Below are 23,743 nucleotides of genomic sequence, written 5' to 3' on the forward strand. Positions count from 1 at the left end.
GCCTCTACTGTTACTACAATTACTTAAAATGTGACATCCTGCAAGAAGAAGGCGTCCCCTGCTTTGCACAGCACAGTCTTACTTGTTATGGATAATGCAGTTCACACTGTGCACTGGTGTTCATTAACTTTCTAAAAACAAATTAAATGTTCGTTTACTTTTTATTCGATTATTACCTGGGGCTCAAATCACAGCGGCCCCCACTTTGGGAAGCCCTGCTTTAGATTAAGTCATCAAAGTGAAAAGCCAGTGAATTAAAAATACACTTTCCAAGTTCTAATCCTGTGTCCCTGTGCTAATTCCTCTGTTATCTCTTAGTACAAGGCAAATATATTTAAAATAAAAAAAACTCGGGGGCGTTATACATAGATGTATCCAATCAAATGTGGTGACTAATTAATCCGCCCATCATAAAAACCTACATGCGATTGTTAGCTTGTTGGTTGCAGTAGCAAGCAGAGCAACATTAAGTTAGAGTTAAGTATTTGTGTAATGTTTGTGCTTTTCCAAACCGAAGTGCTCGACAAAATCCGAGGGGCCAATCAGCATGAGCACACGCACGCACACACGTATATACACACATCCACGCACAGTAGGTGTGTCTATTGAGCACCTGCTCTGAGATACAGAACTAAATACAAGACAAATCACTGAAGGATTGTTGTAGTTTTTCAGAATTTAAAGAAATTTTCTAGCCTTTCATTACACGACTTCAACCAATAACATTGTGTCTCTCTTGCCGCTCCCGCCCTTCTGTCTGACGCTCCGCCATATGTTATGGTGTGTGCGTCTGTATTATCATCATCATCATCATCAGGAGAGCAACACACAAAAACACTGATGACTGACTGATGCACCTAGCAGCTCACATACTTGAACCCTGCTGGTGAAAACTGAGGGTGAGTGTGAGACCGAATGACAAACAACAGAAAACAAAAGTGAACATTACCACGCCTCCATCAGGGTTGCGGATATATCCATAACCAATAGTTTTGTCAATAAAGAAGCCGTAGTCGGAACGCCGCAGGTGACCAACAGGTACTCCGTTGCGGAAAATGGCCTCCAGACCGAACATGGGTACTTTCCTTTAAGAGAGAGAGAGAGAGAGAGAGAGAGAGAGAAATGACAATCTAATTGCATTCAAACACAGACCATATGTGCCCCGTTTCCTTCACACACTCACAAAATTAACTAATTTACTCCAAGTTTAATCTGATGTTAGACTACACTATAACACCGTCACCTTTCTCCTGCACACACTCTATAAATATATAAAACACAACCACACACATTCACAGTGATCATGACCCTCAGGCTCGTACAGCAGATGAACAACATTAATGACATTTGCTTCACATAAAGAAAGCAACGTTTTCACGATAGCAAATCGCTTGTTGTCGAGTAAACCTGCATCTTCAAAATGAGATTCCTCCATTAGAGGAGGTAATCCCCCAGCTGACTATTAAATATTAATAATCACCAAACTAGGATTTTTGATTTAGTTAGATTTCCACTGGACAGCGATGAAATGGTGAAATATCATTAATGTTTTATACGTTTATACGTACAAAAATCAGAACAGAAAACCACAAATGTTTCTGAAATTTCGGTTTGTATTTGCTATTTAAAAAAATTAGCATGTAAAATGTCTGAAAAGAAAAATCACAGTAGGGAGATTTAGTAATGTTCCATTAAACTGCTTCTCCATCCTGTTACCCAGTACATCTGTGGCTCAGGTATTGAAACCATAAACATGGTCCTTTTTAAATGAGTTTTACATGTACTCACTGAACATTTGGCAGATGCATTAATATTAAAGCTTCTGTTCTCAGTTATAGGTAGGAATCCATTTGTGGAAAAAGTGGCCTCACCATTGGAAGCTTTCTTTCGTTTTGTTTTCTGAGTCTTCTGAAATTTCCTACAATGTTTGAATTTTCTGTTGTCTTAAAAACGATTTGGTTCACTTCACTGATTTCTTTCTGGCCAACACATAATCTCACAACAGACGCTTTTACTGACTCGTCAATGGTGAAGCAGACGATGCGCCTCCTCAGACCCTCCTCCTTCTGTTTCTCCAGCCTATCACGGCCCTGGAACGGGATCGAACTCTTGAGTTTGCAGGTGAAGGCTAGCCCCGACTCCAAGGGTGTGTCGTCTGGGCGAAGGTCAGCGTGCCAGTGTCTGTACCCTGATAAAGAGGGGAGGAGATAAAGAGCAAAAATCACTGAACATGGAGATGTGAGCAAAAACGTGGGATGATCTTGCATTAATATCACTGTCAAACCAAATTCATTTGTTTCATTCACTAGCTACATTTCAGTAAACCTGTAACCTTGAGATGGATTTGGATGATGGAGTGTTTTGTTTTTTTATAACCTCTTATTGAAAGTTACCTTTCTCTATGCTGAGCGAGTCGATGGCCCTGTAGCCTGAGTTGATAATGCTGTGCTTTGCCCCAGCAGCCATGACGGCATGGTAGACCGGAAGGCAAGAGTCTTTTGGAATATGCAGCTCCCAGCCGAGCTCGCCGACAAATGACAGACGCATAGCTCGCACCTGGACGAGAGGAGGTAGAGACGAGGCTTAGAGAACTGAGGGAGGGCATGCAGAGGACCAAGCTACCACACCTCTGCTTCTGTGCACACACAAACACACACACATCATTTTCAAGGACCAGATTTACTTGTCATGCATTTTTCCAAATGCTGCTGCTGCTGAAGAAAGGAGAGAAGCAAACAGCCAGAAAGGGGCAGAAAATAATGAAAATAGAATAGATGCAAGGATAAGATAAGGTGCAAAATGGAGGAGACAGGGAAACCGTAATCTCCTTCTTTTTTTTTTTTTTAGAAAAGAATGTTATGTCCAAAGTGCTTTCAGTCCTGAAAGAGATTACAAAAACACTTCTTGAGGTGAGAGGTGAAAATGATGGAAGGAGAGAAAGGAGGGAGGTGAGGCGATAGAGAAAATAGAACAGAAAAACAGGATGAGAAAAGAGGTAGAGAAGGACTGAGACATGCATCTCAAAAACTTGTCTTTCCGCAAGAAACTAAACACAGAAAGCAGTCCCCCTGGAAACCCCTGTAGCGAACTGCCGAGCAGCTATAGAATAATTACCCACAAACACAGCCTCTCTCTGTCCTATAGTGGGAATGGATGAAAAGACAGGTACACAGAGCATATGTTGTCTTTTTATTTTTTGTAAGACACAAACTACCTTATTGGGTTTTTTTTCCTAGCATGCATACAACAAGCTATAGCATTCCACTGCTTCACTCACAACCGGCATATACACATTAACATGGCAGAGAAGTCAGCCAGCATGATGGCAAGAGGAGGATTCGCCATGTCATGCAGTATGCAGCAACAGCTACAAGGACGGCCTCTTTTTAATTATAAAAACTAAAGATTAGGGTTTGAGATTATTTCTGTTGAATGTAAAGTTTTCCTGTATCAGTCAGGCTGTTATATAGTCACAATAGAATGAGAATAACAGGTTGAAAAGCACCAGAATGGGTAGGATGCAAAACATATACGTGAAGGACGAGAGGAAACTAAGGAGAAGAGGAAAAAGGAAAGTGAGGATGTGGAAGGGAGTGAAAAATGAGGAGGAAAAAAAAAAACTCTTTCCAACAGTTTCCCCAGTGGGGTGCTGTGACAGCCAGGCCATCTGGCCAGCCAGGGATCACCCTGAGCCCCATATGTACACCATGAAACTCTGGGGAGGACAGTACATGTAAGCCTGCGCTTGTTCACAACACACACTCCACCGGATACACAGGTGACAAACTTGAACACACAGAAACACACGGACGCCTCATGCACGCTGTCACTCACAGATTTAGCAGGCAAACATCAAACACAGACACACACAGCACAGACACAAGCACAAAAATGCATATAAACATGGAATCACAGGATCTAGCACGCGGGCCAGCACACTTGCTTAAACTGGCAAGAGAGAGAGGGAGAGAGAGAGGGAGAGAGAGGGGGAGAGAGGGAGAGTCTAATGAGCTTTGAGGGGAGCAGAGGGCAGAGAGAGAGCTCTGTTCTCGCAGCAGTGCAGCCATTAAAATGTCACCCAGACAAGGCCAGCAACCAGCTGGAACACAGCACAAGCAATTCGCACACGCACACGCACGCACAAACACTACCGCAGAGCTGCGAGAAGACGCTGACTGCAATCACTGGAGCGTTGCATAATTCATGCAAGAGCAACTAAAACAGAGCGAGTCGAGTGTGTGTGGACACATGTGTTGCTGCATGTGCTGCGGTACTACATGCTCTTTGATCCGAGGTCAGAGACGCTGTAGAGTGCAAGTCGAGAAGCCGAGGCTACACAACCTTGCAGCATTATTGTTAGTGTTATTGTAAATGTATAAATATATGATTTCCCCAATGCTTGCAAACAGCAGCACAATAAACTTTGTTGTCGAGTTTTGAGTTGCTGGACCTCAGGGGAAGAAATGGAGAGGGGTAGAAGGCGGAAAGAGGTAGAGAGACAGAAAAAATGTGGACAAACTTGACATCTAAGTCACAACGATGCCTTGAGACATGCCATCTGTCCCACACACGCAGTCTATGATCTCTGTTGACTGAACCTTTGAAATAATAAACCAGTTTCACTCAACAGCGTGTGATTTGCATAGAAATATTTCTTAATTAATTGAATTTTTTTTATTTAGCAAGCACTGACAGGGTTATTTTGAAGCTGACAAACATACCACATCCAATTACTGTAGAAATTAGTTGCACCAAGCAAGTGTGAGTGAGTGTGTGTGTGTGTGTGTGTGTGTTCTTACCTGATGTCCTGCTGCATTGACAACTTTGTGGCTAGAGAAAGGGAAAGCTTCGTTGCTCAGGTCTGTGTCCAACACCTCCTGCAGAACCTCTCGACTGCACAGAGAGAGAAAACACAGAAACTGTGCCAGTTATTTAAAATCGGTCAATACATTTTTTACACTTGCACTTATGGAACTGGTGTGTTTCTCACATCACAAGTAATACTGGACATATAAAGAAAATAGTTTTTTTTTTTTCTTTTTTAATCTAAATCTGAAGTATTTAAAGGAAAAATTACAACAAAACTTCAGCACAACTTGTTATATTTGCTGTAAAAATGGACCATCTCTCCTCTCACAAACAGACACACACACACACACTCTAAAATCAATATTACATAAAGATGAGTCAACAGAAAAAAAAAAGAACTAAGTTTAGCTTACTTTGCTACTTGTATGTTTGTGAGTGGGCAGGTAGAGAATACAATACGTGAGAGATATTTTTGCAGCAGTGTGGCAGGGAGCCAGGGTTGAGTATATTTGGGGAAGGGTTCAGGTTACGTTTGTGTGTGCATCTGTGTGGGTGTCCTTTTTTTTTTTTTTATCTAAAAAACAATTGATGTGGCTGCAGTTGGATGCAGAAATGTGTGTATGCGGGTATATTCCTATATGTGAATAAAACATTTCTTGCATGTATGCACATGTGCAGGCATGCATATGGGGATGATGCACAGGCGGATATTCTCTTCAGGATGTCCTCCAGTTTCTGTCCTCCCTCAAGCAAGGTTTTGTTCACTGAACTCCAGAGGCCAAGAGCGAGGCCAATTAGCTACATATAATCAGTGAATGGCTCCGTGTGTGTGTGTGTGTGTGTGTGTGTGTGTGTGTGTGTGTGTGTGTGTGTGTGTGTGTGTGTGTGTGTGTGTGTGTGTGTGTGTGCTAAAGGGGTCTTGCAACCATCAATTTGTTTCTCTGACTTGCCACTTAAATGTGGCTCTCAGTTGTGGATCAGAGGATGGACATACACACATACACACATACACACATATACACACATGGCTCTCTTACAGGATATCACATCATTTCATATATTATAAATAAGGTTCATAATATAGCAAGCAGTGCAAGCACCAGTTTCCCCTTTTGGAACAAGCTGCCAAGCTGCATGCGAGAGAGTCTGCGAGTTCAGTGACTCCCCTCTCCACAGAATTTGAATGACACATTTCTGGATAGGAAAACACAGAGAAATGCATTTCAATAAATGCTGTAATTTTCTCTCTCCTCAAGCTTTAAAGAGATCCATTTACTTCATAAGACCCAAACATTGGAGGGCTGATTTTCTGCAGTTCCTCATATGAGGCAGAAACAATCAGGAGGAGCTGAGAATCATTACAGTGCTGTGCAGAGGGATGCCAATCTTGTTTATATTATTCTCACACACACACACACACACACACACACACACACACACACACACACACACACACACCACCACATCCAAAGACGCAAACACAGACAGAAGCTGAGTGCACTTTGGATGCTCAAGAAAACTCAATGAGCTCTATAATCAACATCCTTTTGTGTGTGTGTGTGTGTCTCTATAATGACACACACACACACACACACACACACACACACACACACACACACACACAGGACTACCGCTGCTAGTGACGCACTAATTTCTTGTTTGGCGTAAGCAACAAAAGCAAGAGGGATAGAAACATGAAAAAAAAGGTGAAGAGGAAACTGAGAAGAGGCGACAGAGCAAAAAGGGAGGAGTGGGGAGAGGAGAGTAAGGAAAGAGCTGGATAAGATCGACAGAGACGTAAGGACTTGAGAGAAAAGAAAACTTAAGAGAACAGGAGATGAGAAAAGCCTAAAGGAGAAGAAATCGACGCTGCCCACACAGAGAACAGAGTGGCCCAACCCTGCTGCTGGTAAGAGGGAAGAACAAAGACGGAGGGCGGTGAGGTGGGGAGGAGAGGAGGTGAGAGAGAAAGAAAAAAATGGATCATGAGTTCAGAGAATGAGATCGGGAAGAGGTAAAGGTGGCCCGGCTCGCCCTCTGAGTGAAGAACAAAGGAAAACTGTGGGAAGCAAGAAGAAAGTGACAAGCTTGGACTTCCCTCCTATGCCCAAATGTGAAATACGATTTTCACCTGAGCAACACATGGTTTCTAATCCCTAGATGAAGAAATCAATGGATGAATGTTCTGATGGATGAAAAAATGGAATACTGTGACAGGTTACATACATACATTGATTGTAGAGTTACAGACATTTTCAGACAAAAATCACAAGAATCGCAAAACCACAAAACTAGAGATGAGAGAAAAATGAAGAAGATGTGAAGAAGGAAGTGAAGCAATATATCTGAATGACCTACATTTTACAACAGCCTTTGATTTAAACAAGACCACCAAGAGTAGTGATGCATTTCACAAGGCAAACATCTAGCCCTTTCCAAATGTTGGCACCAGTAGGACCAAACCCTACTTGACCCAAACCGGGTCCAGACGAGTGCTGAAATGATTATTACTTGTTGCTTGACAAATCGATTAATTTACTACTCAACCAAGACAGACATTATTGGCAAAAATGTTCATAATCAACTGAAATAATTTTTAAGCAAAAATACCAAACATTCACGAGTTCAAGCTAAATTGTGAGGATTCATGGCTTTTCTGTATCTTATGTGATAATAAACTGAGTCAAGACATCTGAGGACATTAACTTGAGATTGTTCATCATTTTATAGATCGAATGATTCATTGATAAATCAAGAAAACGATCATTTTTAGTGTCAGTCCTGGTCCTACTGTACCACAGTTCCAAAGGCACATGCAGCTACATACATACTACTTTCACACATGAACCCAGTGCTTTGATGGCATTCATAGAGCGGACTGCTGTCGCAACTTAATCCCTGGTGGCCCCGTATAATTTCCTGAGACCCAACACAAATGTTATATATTTGCTAAACAGAGTATCTGACTTTTAGTCCTTCAAAGTCACTGCAGTGTTTACACTGGGGAATCAACATGGCAGACGGTGAAGGTGAAGAGACGTGCTTCTATAGGATTACCTTTATCATGAAAATTGAATGAATCAAGTTACGCTCTATTATCATGTGGAACGCTGAGAGAACCAGAGCTCCTGCTCGAATTTTACCAGTATCTACTGTGAGGTTATAGTATGCAATAGTAATGCTATAGCTACAGCAAAAATATAACATTACAAAAGAAGTGAGTTTAATCCATGTTTGGAGCTGGATTCAGACTAGAGATCAGTTTTTTTTCCCAATTCCGGTCCATTTGAACCACTAGGTTTTAGATCCTAGCATCCAGTCAACCACACCATATGTCCATTGAGAAGTCAAAGTTGCTCTTGTTTCCATGATGCTTTGAATGTTTTTAAAAAAGGATGGGTCCTACTAGATTTAGATGACAGTTCCAGGTCCCGCCAGGTGCATCTATTTAAACCCTCTCAAGCGTTGAGACTGAAAGCACAACTGCTCTGGGAAATCTTTATCATCATCGCTCACGAAGATGAAAAGCAGATGTAAATTGAATTTAACAGAAGAGTTCACAGCATCATGGAACAGCCGATGGCAACATTAAAGTGCAGAATTAATCTTGAACCTCCCCGTTTCTGTCTGCTGTTTTCAGTCCACCTCTGTCCCTGCACCTCTTATGCCTATGGCCAAGTCTGGAGAATAGCCACTTAACCTGCTCTCCTCTTATCGATCCAACAGCTCGTCTTTTCACTTTCCCCACCTCCTGTGTCCAGGATGTGAATCATAACCCATCTTTAGACCAATCAGTTACCTTCTTTTCTCCTCTCCTCTTCCCCCGCTCTTCGCCCTCACTCACTCCTTTTGTCCTTTTCTCACTTGGACACATAAATGATGGCAATGTCTCCATTCATTCACAGCCTCCTTCCCTCCCTTTTTTCTTTTTCCTTTTCCCCACCTCTTCGGCCCCTGGATGCTGATCATCCCCATGTCCTCAGAGTGGTCTGTCAGCTGGCAGCGGAAATCTTGGTCCTGAAGAACTGTTCTAATGTGGTTCCAGTTGTGTTCTGCGACACCACCCCCGATGGCCAGGTAGTACGCATCGCCTGGAGCGAAGGCAGGAGAGGAAAGAAACGATTACGGGGAGTGAGACAGAAACAATAACGGATCAGACAAGTAGAACAACTGGCAGAAAAGGTTTAAGTTAAACGACAAATTGGCAACAACAGACACAGCACGGCTACAAAAAATTACAACTAAACAAATAAGGACAGAGGTTAGTATGTAAAAAACTACATGTAAAATCTTCTCTCTCTTTTCATATGTCAGCTTTTCCACCACAGCCAAACATAACAATTTCTTTTTTTCAATATTTTGGCTGCTTAGTTACAAATTTTGTTGTGTTTCTTGTGTCAGTGCTTTTCTGTTTTTATGCAAATTGAAAATGATGAAAAAACTGGTGGATGGGAAAAAAGATAGAAAAGTAGGTAAATGATTGACGGAAATTCAGAGAAAATAGAGAAGAATGGTACATGATTGAGAGAAACAGAATGAACAGAGGAATAATGGGTAGAAGAACAGAATGATAAATACCACAGTACTGATAGATAAACTGGGAGACAGAACAATAAACAGGACAGAGCAAAACAACAATAAATCTAAAATAAGATACACTGTACAACAGAATGACAGATATATCCAACAGGAAATAAAACACAAAGGTTAAAAACAGTGAAAGAATGACAAACAGAAGAATGGATAACATACAGCACAGCAGATAAAACAATATATCAGATAAACATGAAAACAGCACACCCACACACACAGACACACACAGACACACACACCCACACACACACACACACACACACACACACACACTGTTTCTCACCATTGGATTCTGGTGCCAGGGGCAGGTTGGCAGCACCAGGCTCCAGTCTGCTCACTGTCAGGTCAGCCTCCGCCCCTCCTCTTTTATTCAGCATGCAGGTATACACAGTGGAGCCTGAAACACACACATAAACAATTAATCCTTGCGGCATAATTTGTAGGCCAATTTAAAGTGTGCAGTCTCTTGGAACTGCGTCGACAGAAATCTGGAAATAAACAATGAACCCAAATCTGAGGTCAATCTTCTGTTTGTAACTGATTCTATTTGAGCAGTCTGGTTTCTCTCTGTTTTGTGAGCTTTCCTGCACCACATGTGTGATTAAGTATAAATTCTTAATAACCTCAAGTGTACTTACACTACTTCCACAACTTTGTTGTTTTTAAGGGGCAATCAATTTTCAGTCTCTGCCTCCAGGGAGTACACGCGCCCTGACGACACGTGAACCATGTCTTTCTTATAATAGTTACCAAGGAAACGGCTGAAATATGAACCCCATTAAAAACTGTAATGACTGCTGAGAGCATCACTTAACAAAGATATTCATAATGAAGACATCCTCAAAATAATTTACTAATGAATGAAGTCTGTGTCTAATTACAAGAGACATAAAATGATGCCATGTCTGTCATCCATTGGCCGAAGGAGCTGGTGGCTGCAGTGACATGCTAATATGTGACTGTCCCTCAGTCATCTCTCATTTGACTGAATAATTGATGATACAGTTTCAATCTGTCACAGGTATTAAAGAAAATTGTGTCTCAATATGTCAGCGGAGCATAAGTTTGCCTCCTGGGACATGAAATATTCTCAGAGCAAGAACTGCCCCTGTAACTGCGGTATATTAAGAATTGGAAGTGAGAAAGAGAGAGAAGAGGAAAAAAAGACAAAGAGCAAGGTCGGATGATGCGTCATCTATCATGCTGAAAAAGCCAAGTTTTTTGTGAAGCTACCTTCACACAGCAGTTGGAGTGAGAGCTGGTGATCTCAGAGAATGGCGGATAATAAAGTTGAAGTAGATATTAGCACAAGAAATCAATCAAGAGGCTACAGAAAATGAATTTCCTGATTTCCTGTACACCAGCTGTACAAGCTTATAGAGGACTTTACACAGTCAGAGTCTGTTTTAAGAACTTAGGGAGAACTACTGCGTATATGAAGTTTTTTGTGGCTCCAGAGGGACCTGCGGGAGGGCTGATAAATTGCCTCAAGTGATGTCACTTGAGTGAGCCTCTGTTGGGTCTGAAGAAGTTTTAAGTTTTAAATAAAGAAAAAATAAATCTGAGGCTGTGAAGTTGGAAAGAAGTGAACTTACCAGACCCCTGCAGCTCGCTCCTCCTCTCTACTTGAGGCTAGTGGCACCAAGTTTCCATAGTCAGTCTGACATTGTAACGTGAGTGCAATTATAAATTGGTGGAGCACTCTTTTAAGGGATTATTCCAGCAAGTGAGTATTGCACTTGAATTACTGTAGGTTTCTAATTTGTCTAACAAGAGAAAGACTGAAGATTTATGGTCAAAACTGATGAAGCAGAGACAAAGATATCCTGACTTCCTTAGTCAAGTCACGTCAATTTTTATTTATAAATAAAAAAATAAAAAAAATCACAACATAAGTTATCTCAAGGCACTTTTCATAGAGAGCAGGTATAGACCGTAATCTCCCAAGTATACAACGCTTTAACATTGCTGGATCCTACATCCTATCATTGTAGCCTATATATGTTTGTACACACATAACCCTAGCCAGGTATTTTTTTTCCTTTTTTTAATCTTTTTTTCCTTTTTTTCCTGATTCTCTCATGGGGTTTAACTACTGGGTATTTCCAAAGTCAGATGTCTTCAAATCCTACACAAAGAGGCCTAAATGTAAACTATATATATATGTGTGTGTCCCAGGCAGCATTTGTTCAGAGCTCTACAGGACATCGCCGTCAACACAGAGGTGATCTATCCTGTTCAGCAGTAAACAGGGACAACCAAAGAAGTGGGAATATGATGAAAGTGGAGAAAAAGGTATCCAGAGCATTAGGAGCTCTCCCCTACACATCCGGCTGTCAATTTTCTGGTTTTAAAGTTACAAAAAAAAAAAAAAAAATTAGGCAATGAGGACTCTGCTGCCGCCACTTTCACCAGCACCTCTGAGAGACTATACACTTAGAACTGTTTTTCTCATGTGTTGGCATCTTGTTTAGTCCCTCTGTCCATGTATCTGTCCTATTCATTCTGTCGATTTTTTCTCCCATCTGTGTGTGTCTAGGCATTTGTGCGTGTGTTTGCGTAAGTAGCAGTCCGACTGACCTGGCTTCTTGTTGACATCAGCAGTGAACAGCCAATCAGCCGCCTTCTTGGCATCTGGTCCAGTGAGATAGAACTTTCCAAAGTAGGACATGTCAAACACGGCCACACCGTGTCTACATGACAGGCACTCACTCTTAATCTGCAATTAGTGTGTATAAAAAAAAATTAAAAAAAATCACAACAAAGACAACCAATTAACACAGACCACAGACCCTGACATTCTCTGTCTGTGACATTTCTAAGATGACTATATCTTTGGAGTCGGCTCCTTGGAGGCAGCATTCATCACAGCAGTGAAATTAAAGAGAAAAATAATAGCAAGGTTTTGACGTCAACATTGATCATTCTCTTTTTGTGGTGTGTCCTCCAAGCTGCTGATTTAGTCTGATGCTGGTGTTGAGCACCATGTCCATGGCCATTATTTCTCATGAGGACACGTGCTCCCTTGCCTCATGGGAGCCCGCAGAGCGTGTTCATACTCATCTGTTCACCCTAAATTATTTGGCCCATTGTGGTCTGACAAAAGAGGAAAGCTGCATGCAATTTAATGAACGCTGCTCTACTCAGTCACACACATGGTCAGACACACTTCTGCACTTGGTGTCTTACGCTTACCACGTCGTGATGTGGAGGGAAGTCAAAAGTATACTCTTTCCCCAGCAGTTCGTTGTATTTGTAGTTCACATTCTTCTTCATGTCATAAGCTCCATAGTAATCATAGTCTTTAACCTTTACAAGAACACAGGAAAACAAACGGTTAGAGGCTAATTAATCATTATTGTTTCTCAACTATAGAGAAAGGATAAAGCACTGGGCTTGATACTGTGTCAGGGTCGCCCATTATTGGCAGTCAGCCTGTTCCAGCAGTTTCTATCCAGCTAGCCTTGTGAGAAAATTAGCATCTTAATTGTTTATGTCTTTCCAAATGCCAGTTGTCAATATGTGGATGAAAATAAATCATTTGCGAGAATGTGCTTGTGCACAGTATGTGTGTGTGTGTTTGGTGTAAATGTATCTCACAGGAGCAGGCCCTTCTTTGTTGAACCAGCCAGGTCTCTCCCAGCCATGTCTCTCCTGGAATACACAGCCCTGCTCCGTCAGCACCTACAACCAACCAACAAACAAACAAACAAACAAACAAACAAACACACACACACACAGAGGTTAAATCAGTACAGGAAGTACACAAACATGAGAATGTTTACACAATTGCACAAATGGGTATTCTTTTTATTTTATTTAAAAGGCACATATTCACAATTTTGTATCACCATAAATGAATTCTCCTATTAAGCAACATGAACATTAACATTAATTGAAAACATCCACTGACAGAGCAACCACACGTTAAGTCTTGCTCAGGAGCATTTGGGTTGCTGTTTTTGAATATTTATAGCAACACCAATTGATTTCTTGTGGCCACTTGGGGGCAGCAGAACAAGCTGTAACTACGACACCGACATATTATCACCCTGTAAAGTTGTTATTGTGAACTTGCTACCAAATAGTTGCCTATAACACATCAAACACACACAGAGCAACATTAGCATTTATTTGGAGTCGTGGAGTCTGGCCTCCTTTTAGCTCTGTTTTGATCTCTGCCATCCACTGAGAAAATGACCTGGCTCTTTAAGCTCACCATCAAGTTGCTAACTCTGTCTGTCCGCCCCTTTGGTGCAAGGCAGGCAGTGTACAGTTGGTTTATCAGAGCTTTTTGAAAGATAATATTAGCGCAGCTTTAAAACCCATTACAATATAACACAATGAGCAACAAATTAACTTGCCTAAATATTAAAAATCAATTCTACATGGGAGGAATTGATGATAAGTGTAAGTAAGACCCTCTTTTAGCCCAAACTGTTGCAAATATAGTATGCTTGTTAATTCTTGATCTTTCGAACAGTGTTGAAATAAGATATTTCAGTGCTCACCATCCTCCTTGTTAAAATTGACAGTCGCCCACAGTTAGTAGGTATGTTCTGCTATGCTCTCCTCCTAGCAGGCAGCTAGCTGTCTCTTGCCAAAACTTCCCACACTGAGCTATATTTACCATCAGTGCTACCGAGGTGGAGAAAACGTGTGAGCAGCAATGTCAGAGATGGCCTGTTTGTGCTCTGAAATAAGCTTGTATTGCCTCCTAAAAGTAGACAGTCTCATTACTTGCACAAGGACAGCTTCCCTGGCCAATCAAACCCCTTAAGTACCTCTTAGCCATAATACATGTTGTCATGATTAGGAGCAAGAGCCAGTATCGTGAACAAAAGCTCATTTAAAAAATAATAATTAGACTTTTCCAGTGTTTTCCCTTCTTCGCTCTGCCATCCCTAAATTTATCTGAGGCTCTCCAACAGCAGGAAGGCTGGTTGCTAGGTGATGGCCCTCGACAAGTGATTAGCAGGGCTCTAATGGGCTTGCAGCTGAGGGTTGGACCAACCCAGTCTCACAGGGACTGTGCTCTGCTTCGAGGTACAGTCTGGCTACCTGAGAGCAGTGTCTTTTCAGTGCTCCGTACTGTAGCTGGCAAGCATGAAATCTGATGCCATAATTACAATGACCATTGCACTTGTTATCATGAAGATTAAGGACACACCGCATCAAACAGTGCCATAATGTACTGATATGGGAGCGCGAATGTGACAAAACAGTTGCATTTCTGGAGAGCTGTCATGGCCAATGGCAGTAGGATGCTGCCAATCTGTGGTCTTACACATGGAAAAAAATATGGTGTGGGTGTTATGACACGCAGCATACGTCAGTGGTATGTTGCTCTGAAGACAGGTGTCCTAGGATTCATGAATTGACTCATTGTGAATTAAATACTTTTTTTTTTTGCCAAAAACAAAAAAAAATGTTCTTTTAATTTTTCATACTGTAACTATTGGACATTCCACCATTAATGTTGCACATTGTACATATTTGTATTATAATGACTATCTGACTTGCAGTACTTGCTTTCTTTTATCCTTCTTTATATTTTTTTAATGGGAGGAGAAAACAGGGATGAGCTGCTGATAATGCACCTTGAGAGCACCTTCAGAGGACCAAAGAGAACAATAAAGAGATAAACTACATTGTTTGCACTACAAATGGTATTTATAGTCGGTTTTTCACATGGATATTTGTTTTCGCTTGTTTTTCTGTAATCTAAAGACAAAATCAGACTGTAATTAATCAAAACTACACAGCCATTTTCCATCAGTGAAATGCATTGTGAGGTCGCAGTCCACAAACTGAAAAACATTTAAAAAGTTACCCTCCCTTCATGCCTTTTGACTGCTCATTCAGTGTAAAAAAGGCCCTTCGGGAAATCTGTTTAATTATGTATGAAAGGTGTCAGAGAAGCTAAATATAATGAGCTCTAAGAAAGCTGTATACATGAGCTACAAAAATACACTGACAACACTGTTAATGCAATTTGTGTAACAGTAATCTGTTCTGAAGGAATGCCTGCATGCGTGAGCGGGGGTAGAAATTGCAACAGTTAAAAGGTAAATGAAGTCTGGAACAGGAAAGCATGGCTAAGTGGGTCATTAATGCATAAAATATTGTGGCGAGGCCTATTAAGAGCTTGTGTCAGGCTAAGCAGAGAAAGGAAGCTGAAAGACATCCAGGACCAGGCCACTGAAGCTAAGTGTATCATTTATAGTCATGTTGGCAGGGATCACTTTAATAGACGTAGCTGCTGGGGATACGTTACACTGCTAAAACAGCTAAACTGCCATCTGGTTTTGAGTAGAGGAGACGAGGAGAGAGAGACGGGCAGACGGACAAAGAAAAGACGTGAAGGTGACAGAGCTAACGTATACTGAGAGAGACAGGGTCAATATTTCTAGCTTGGCAAAATAATGACAGACATAAAAGCACACACACACACACACACACACACAAACACACACACAGTCGGTTCTACATTCCTACTTGCAACTTAGATGTACTTTATTCATTGTCTTCTCTGTACAGTCATACACACAGATGTTCAAGCCCGTTTAGCCTGAGCTTTTCGGCAGCATCGTTCATATATGCTTATTTGCTCCATCACCAGATTATCGTCTCAATTAGCCAATTGGACACTGAGGTTAAAGAGGCTAATAGAGGGAAAGAAACAGCGGCACCTCTTTCTTTCTCACACAGGAAAGAGGGAGAAACACAAACTAAGTATGGATAGTAGGATGAATTGTGTTGGGACATTGCCAAAATGAGAGAATATCAGATGAGAGGAACATGAGTGAAGGCTAGATACAGAGAGGGAAGCAGGACAGGGAGTGGAATGACTGGCTGAAGGACAGAGGAGCAAAGTCATACAACCTCTAAAAATATAGGTAAGGATATACGGCAGTGGAGATGCTCCTGCGACTTAAAGAGGTGAACTTGTTTCATCTATGTTAGGAAACCTTGTCAATACGGGCACAGAAAGTTTTCCCATCAGCTATGAAGAAGCCAAAAAACTGTCCGTCATTCTAAATCCTCAGAGATTCGCAACACTGCCCGCACTTTTTTACTGAAAGTAAAAGCCAAAGCTTTTCCAACTGTGCTTGAATAAAGGCCAAGGTTAGGCTTAACGTTTATCAGATCTAGGAAAAATATGTATTAATTTTTTAACGTCGCTCATTGAAAATGCAAACACTGCCTACTATGTTTATCTGTATATTCAGGATGGAAGAAATAACAGGAACACCCTTCAACCTCACACAATAACTCAACAAAGGCTATATTTGCTTATTTTATGCATTTGTGTTTTTACTAATGTTATTGTTAGACATTATTTCCCTAAAATATGAAAATAGTGTGAATTGTAATTAACTCTGTGAATTTTTCATTCATAGTTCTTTTCATTCCCTTTCTACAGTTTATTACATAATATCTATTACATGTACAGAAGAAGAAAAAGAGATTTCTTTGGAATTAAACCTGTGCTTGCCCAACTTAAAATGACTCATCAAACTACAGTTGAAAGGCGTCTGACTAACTCAAATAGGAAATACAGTGCATTAGGGTTGTTTCATTGAACTCTTCGAGAAACACCCTGTTTAACCGTCTGCACTGGAGATCAAACCGCTCGTCATACCTGATGGAAAGGGTCCTTCCTCATGTTTCGGCTGGCCAGCGGCTCATCAAAGGGGAACACCACAGAGTAGTTTTTAGCATACGACTCATGGCTCCTCTCTCTGATCCAGTGTTTGTTGTCTGTCAGCGAGTTATGGAAACGCCTGAGACCAGAGGGAGAGGAATTCAAAAGATTAAGGATCATTAAAAGTCACAATCATTCAGACTTCATTAAAACTTCATTATTATTCTGGTTCCTGCCGCCCTTTGATAAAATCAGAAGGTCAAAATCATGTTCAGCTTTGTAGAGTGGCACCAGAAACTTTCTGTGGTATCTGCCACTGCTCATGACCTTTATGTGTTTCTATACAGTTTTTGTGTGCATTGATGTACCTGATGTCGTATCCATACATATCCTTTTCAGGACGGCCGTGTATGATCCAGTGAGCCAGCTCTCTACCACAACCACCCCCCAGCATCATACCTGACACAAAAAGAGCAAGGATGACACAGAAACTGTTATGAACAGCATCACAACCCAATCCTTACAGAAAACCCATTAACTACTGCTGAAGAAATTAGTTGATTAATCAAATTAAACATCAATAAAAGGCTTGCTGGTTCTAACTTCGTGAACATGAGTATTTGCTTTTTATCTATCTTTATATATAATATATATATATATATATATATATATATAACATAATAATATTATCTAATATTGTAATATCTTTGGGTTTTGGATTGGGATTACATTACTAATGATTTCCACTTTCAATAAATCTGTTTTTGAATAATTGTTTAGTTGATCAAAATGGCAGAAAAAAGAGAAATACGTCCATTATCAGTTCCCAAAGGTGACAGCACTATTTTGCACTGATGATCTGAACAAAACAAAAGACGTCACCTTGGGCAGAGACATTCACATTTTATAAATTAAATGATTCAGCAATCAATTAAAAAAAAAAGTGGCAAATTAACTGATAATGAAAATAATTGTTATTTGCAGAATAAACAGAGTTTTTAATCCGATTATCACAGTTTACTGGGTCCACTGCACAAGCGCTACTTTGGAAGAGAAGAGAAGAGAAGAGAAGAGAAAAGAAGAGAGTAGAAGAGAGTAGAAGAGAAGAGAAGAGAAGAGAAGAGTGTTTGTCCTCTGCCACAGCCTCTATATGTCATCCAACCTACAGAGGATTGTTTTGACCTTTGTTCCATCATTTGACCCTTGCTCACAGCTGCCCCTAAGCAATCTGACCTCATCAGCTGCAACCAACGGCTGCAGCATTCTGTTTATTTCAACTCCACCAACCAACAAACCCTGGCAATTCAATATTTTATCCATTCAGTCCCAAAACTGCTGGCTTAATGAGCTGCTCCCTTTTAGCAACCCCCTTCTTGTGCTGTGTTGCTGGTAATTTGCATATATCATATGTCTGTGTGTGCGTGCGTGCGTGCTTGTGTGTGCACGCGTGCGTGCATGGCTGTGTACATATACGCACACACTCCTACATGTGCTGCGAGCACAACATCAATATGCAGCAGCACGACCAGTGTGTCCTTGCATCCCTCCTTCATCCCTCTATCTCCACCTCTCACAGCATCCCCTCTCCCTCCATCTCTCATCGCCTCACTCATCTGCGGCCACTGTCACTCCGGGTCAAGCCTGGGTGGACGTTTGAATGGCGGGCGGGATGGATGGATGGATGCATGAGTGCAGGGATGAGGAGATAGAGGGAGGAAGGCGAGATGGGTGGGGGTGGGGGGGGGTGGAGGGCAATCAAGTTCTCCCAAGACGTTGTGGAGACAACCAGCAAGGCGAGGTGGCACTGATAAATGTCACCAAAGATAACCACACTGATGTGTGAGCGTGAATCTGCGTGTGAACCCTCATGCTCGTGCCTCCACTCATGTTGTCACCCCTCCTCTCCGCCTTTGTGCTTGCTATCGGTTTCTCACTCTATTATTGTTCGTTTATGCTGTGCAAACATTTGTTCCTTTCGATGTCATTATCCTTCATTCCCTCTCCTCTCTTCTGCATTTCCCTCAGATTGTCTTTAGATATCTGCTCTCTCCCCCTTTTCTGACGTTCACATTTACAGTGATAGCAATCTATTACTCAATTTAAAAGATGCTTTTAAAGAGGGAAAAAAAACACACATAATTGTATAAATTCCTCTTTATCATAGCAGCCCAGTAACCATGTATTTGTGATTTGCATGTGCAAAGTCAGTTAGATATCTAGGTAAACATAGTGCCAAATTTGTTTGAACTAGAATTACCAAGTTTGCAGTTATATGCCTCCACCAACCAGCCAAGTTGCAGGAAAAATTCCTGAGGTATAGCATTGAATAATGGCCAGAAATGTTTTTGCAGAACATTATATTATAGTGCAGCTGACCTTTGACCATTCAGATGTAAAATGTTATTGCTTATGTCATCAGTTCATCATAAATTTTAAAGAAATACCCTCAAGGCTTTACTGAGCTATCATGTTCACAAGAATGGTGCGTACCGACGTACTGACTGTCAACCCAAAAAACATTAACAAATTAAATTTTTCTAGATGCTTCGGTTACATTTAAAGGTATGTTTTGAAAAATTGTTTTACCAACCCAATGTCTGCACATTTAGTCTGGAGATGGAGTCAGGATTTCTAAAGATTGGTTGCACGGGGAAACAGCCAGCTTTGTTCTGTCAAAAGTTTAAAAAATAGCTGGCTACCAGCATCATTTATCGTACAGTGTACCTCCTTAGTTTAACCTGTAAATAAACAGCAACACTGTAACTTTGAGGTCTAGACATTACTTCACCTGCAAATTATAAAAACTGTGATTGGTAAGAGGTGAATGTTTCAGGCCCAGCTCCTCTATATCCTCCACCAAAGTGCAACTGTAACAAGATCCGGGAATGAGATCTTGATGCTTTTTGCGAGGATAGTCAGTGACGCAAAAAGCATCAAGATCTCATGCCACTGAACCCAATGGTTTTCTCAGCCTATATAGTGTCCTGCCTTAATACAGGCTACTTTCTGTTCCTTTTAATGTGATTTAAAAAAAAAAAAAAAAGTCTCAGCTAACCATAATACCTGGGAAGGTGCTCGTGGCTGTGATTATGAACAAGATGGTGGTGCAGCTGGGTAAGAGTTGCAGCAGTTAAAAGCAATTAAAGAGTTACTCATTGCTTGGAAGCACAAATGAACCCCACCAAGTAAAACAAATCAACTGGAGGCTTAAAAAGTTACAGAGCACCCAATGATGGATTTTTTTTTTTTATATGTGAACCGATTTTTACCCTGTGGTTTATGAATTATCCCCCGTTTCTTGCCTTGCCTTGAGCCAAATAAGCTGTGGGGGTTTATGTGCGTGCATGTGTTTTTGTGTGATGAAGTGAAATGGACCGAAGACTTTTCCCATGCTAGAGGGACATAGAGACAAGGGGAAGAGTGAGTGACAGACACGGAGTGCAAGTATGTACATCAGATATGTAGACGGCTTTTGGACCATTCATGGCTGGTGGAAAATCCCTTATTATAAAAAGGCACTGTTACCAAGTGTGATATCAATGATGCTGGGCCCATTTCAATTAGCTTAGTCCCAGCATTGCACTTTAAAACACAGTCTGGACAATGGGGGGACTGCAATATTTTATCTACCTCCATTTAGATAGGAACATTGCATTTTTATTTGCATAGAAAGGCTGAAGCATTTTTTTCTTTTTTTTTCTTTTTTTTGATCAATCATCAACCTCAAAACTGCCCAATTCAAATTCAAGCCACTAACACTTGCCCACAGACTAAATTCTTCCCCATCTAGCTGAACTCAAAACTCGAAAGCACCTCCTCTCCTAACACCTCTAAGACCCTAAAATGACACACTTACTGTGCACTTCTTTACTTGGTCTACTTTTGCTTTGTCTTATTGAACAGATTCAGTACTTAGTGCTTACTCCAAGGTCTCGAGTGTTATCCCTCACTTGTAAGTCACTTTGGATAAAAGCATCTGCCAAAAGAGTAGATGTAAATGTCATGTGTCACTTAGGGACTCCACCTCTCTGCAGCTCCGAAGCATTTGTCAAACTGTAGTGCTCAACCCAGTAATCATTTGCTCTGATGCAGGAAAAAAAAAAGCTTTCTCTCAACTGTTTGTTAACACTAATGGCAATTACTTTACCCTTTACACCCCCTCTACCCATGTTTTTCAAATTGCTGAGATGCTCACATTCCTCCCCGTCTAATGTCAGAGGTAAGCCCATCTGTGAGTGAAGCGGTGGAATGACTTGAGTTGTTGTTCGTACGAGTATGTGTTTGTGTGTGTCCTCCATGGACTCCAAAAGCACTACATTATTCATTTGTATCTTGAGAGTATCCACAGAGATTGATGAAGGGTGGGTTAAAGTCTAGGAAAAACACTCTTTGACCATTTCTCCCTGCTTGTTTTCTTCCTGTTTATTTACTTTCTTTGAAAATTCCTCTGACCTTTCTAGCTCTATCACTTCATTGTTTCCTCAAGGGAAAGCTCTAAACCAAGAAGTATTTCAAAGTCTTCACAGTTTGTGAACTTAATAGGTTGACTGGAGATGTCTTTACATTCTCTCTTATCATCATGCACTCTTCATTTCTCTCCCTTTTTATCCTTTTGTTTGTCTAAAAGCCCCCCCCCCCCTTCCTTTCCAATCTTTCTGCCCCCACAGCACTTACCAGCACTGTTGAAGCCACATCCCAGGAAGAAACCTCTGACCTCTGGTGCTTCTCCCATCAGCGGCTTATGGTCTGCTGTGAATGATTCTGACGGAATGGACAGAGAGAGAAACTTTGTAGGTAACAGTGGAAACAAATTTAGGATACACAAACAAACCACTGAGGTGAAACATTGTACATAAGAATACTTGTATTTTTTGTGTAAAAGCTCCAGTGACATTTATGTGTCCTCTCTGTCTTTCAAGTCTTATAGTCAGTCAACCCTTCAGAGAGAGAGAGAGAGAGAGAGAGAGAGAGAGAGAGAGAGAGATCCCAGTGAGCACATAAATATATAAGAGTGCTATAGTTGTGCCATTGAAGTGAACTTAAAGAAAGAGAGATCCAAAGTCAAGTACTTCATTCACCCAGGTTAAAAATACACACATGCATTCACTCCCTCCCATATGGTGCACACACACTCACGTGTGTATTATGGTACACATGAAGATGGTCACTTGCCATATTCTACTGCCTGCTGAAAATGACAAAAGAAAACACAGCTAACCTTAACCTTAATCCTGAACCAATTTTTTGAAGAAGGAAATTACCACAACACTTTTATATTTTTCTTTGCTCTATCCTCACCAAAGGTACTCTTGGTACTCATAATACCTGGATCATGGTTGAGAGTGCTTCTCTATTCTGCCACTTTCTCACCAAGGAAACAGTCGAGGGCTCAGTAAGCTCACTATGGATATTAATTGCTCAGTGTGGTGTACTTATCATGTATATACGTTTGAAATGAAACGATAACTGCCTTAAAGCAAGCGTCACAGCTGGGGAGACCTACAATGACAATGTCAAGACTCCTAATTTGTATCTCCTTGTTATCCGAGTTTCATCTCCCTCCGAGCTCTGAGCTTTATTGATTTGACCTTTTTATTTTTTCTTCATCATTGTTTTTCCACATTTCATCTCTCTACTTATGTTGTTATCCATCTGTCTTTCTTTCCCTCTTTATATCTCTATGAATGTTATGAATAGCTCTTTCTTTCTGTCCTTCTCAGATTTCCTTCTCCATTTCTCTGTTTTCTGTCTTCCGTCTGTCTAGATATGTGTGTGCATTTGTGTCAAAGTTTGTTTCAGGTGTCACTTGTTTCACCTCATAAAATCATTCACTCAAACACACTCCAAACAGCTCAGCTGCATCACAATATGATGATGAAAAATCCCATTTGATACTGAAACTCTTCAGGCTGCACAGCGACAGATCAGCTCACTCAACCAACATGGCAACGTGATATTGCCTGGACAAGGAGTCAGGCTTGAGTTATTCAAACCAGCTCCTCTACAAACATGAAACATAGCCTGCTAGTTTACGTATTCATGAGTGAGAGCTGTATGGGAGCAGTGAATAAGATATATCATAGATGGATACATTTCACTTTTAAATTAGAAAAAGTGTCATTAAAGTTGCTTGTTCCCTGCTGTAATGCATAATGTTATAAGACATTTGCAAGAAGGACCTGTAGGATTTTTCTGTGGGACTGCTGTATGTCTGCGTGTGTGGGTGTGTGCTGGTGTGTGCATGTGTGCTTGTACGCGTGTACCAGGTCCACAGACGGTGGACTTGATTCCAGTCTGCTCCAGATTAGGGACTCTGTTGATTGCACCCTCAATATGTTGCATGAACACATCCCAGTCCAGGTCAAACAAACTGAAGGCAAACTTATCAGAGACCTGGGAGAGAAAACACAGACAAATGCATGACATTCTTATTTCCTGTAACTTTAAAAGCAGAAATATATGCAAGTACTTAGTTTTCTAATGCTGCCAAAACACAAGCACGTCAAAAAAAAAGCTGTTGTTTTTACACATTGTCTTACAAAACTACCTCAAATTCTAGACTCATTTTCACACTGATTTCATGTTTCCCAGAAAATTATGTATCGTGCTGCAAGAACACATTGATCTTCATAAACAAGAAAAAACACCTTCCATTCCAAAAATTAGAAGGAGAAATTGTGAAAAAATTCAAAT

General features: G+C 40.9%; 1 protein-coding gene across 1 annotated transcript in view; it reads right to left on the reverse strand.

Moving 5' to 3' along the window:
• The window catches only part of sardh (sarcosine dehydrogenase), a 42,479-nt gene that overhangs the window by 3,662 nt on the left and 15,074 nt on the right, over positions 1–23,743 (reverse strand). Inside the window, exons 9-21 of the mRNA XM_022768440.1 lie at positions 23,314–23,443; positions 21,725–21,811; positions 17,419–17,509; positions 17,048–17,189; positions 13,003–13,086; positions 12,598–12,711; positions 11,983–12,121; positions 9,686–9,799; positions 8,753–8,900; positions 4,800–4,893; positions 2,394–2,556; positions 2,020–2,188; positions 950–1,085 (exon numbers count right to left, since the gene is read on the reverse strand). Coding sequence (XP_022624161.1) covers positions 950–1,085; positions 2,020–2,188; positions 2,394–2,556; positions 4,800–4,893; positions 8,753–8,900; positions 9,686–9,799; positions 11,983–12,121; positions 12,598–12,711; positions 13,003–13,086; positions 17,048–17,189; positions 17,419–17,509; positions 21,725–21,811; positions 23,314–23,443 — 1,611 coding nt within the window. The remainder of the gene's footprint in view (positions 1–949; positions 1,086–2,019; positions 2,189–2,393; positions 2,557–4,799; positions 4,894–8,752; positions 8,901–9,685; positions 9,800–11,982; positions 12,122–12,597; positions 12,712–13,002; positions 13,087–17,047; positions 17,190–17,418; positions 17,510–21,724; positions 21,812–23,313; positions 23,444–23,743) is intronic.

The sequence above is a fragment of the Seriola dumerili genome, unplaced genomic scaffold, assembly GCF_002260705.1.
Source record: "Seriola dumerili isolate Sdu_G_001 unplaced genomic scaffold, Sdu_1.0 BDQW01001601.1, whole genome shotgun sequence".
NCBI classification, from domain to species: domain Eukaryota; kingdom Metazoa; phylum Chordata; class Actinopteri; order Carangiformes; family Carangidae; genus Seriola; species Seriola dumerili.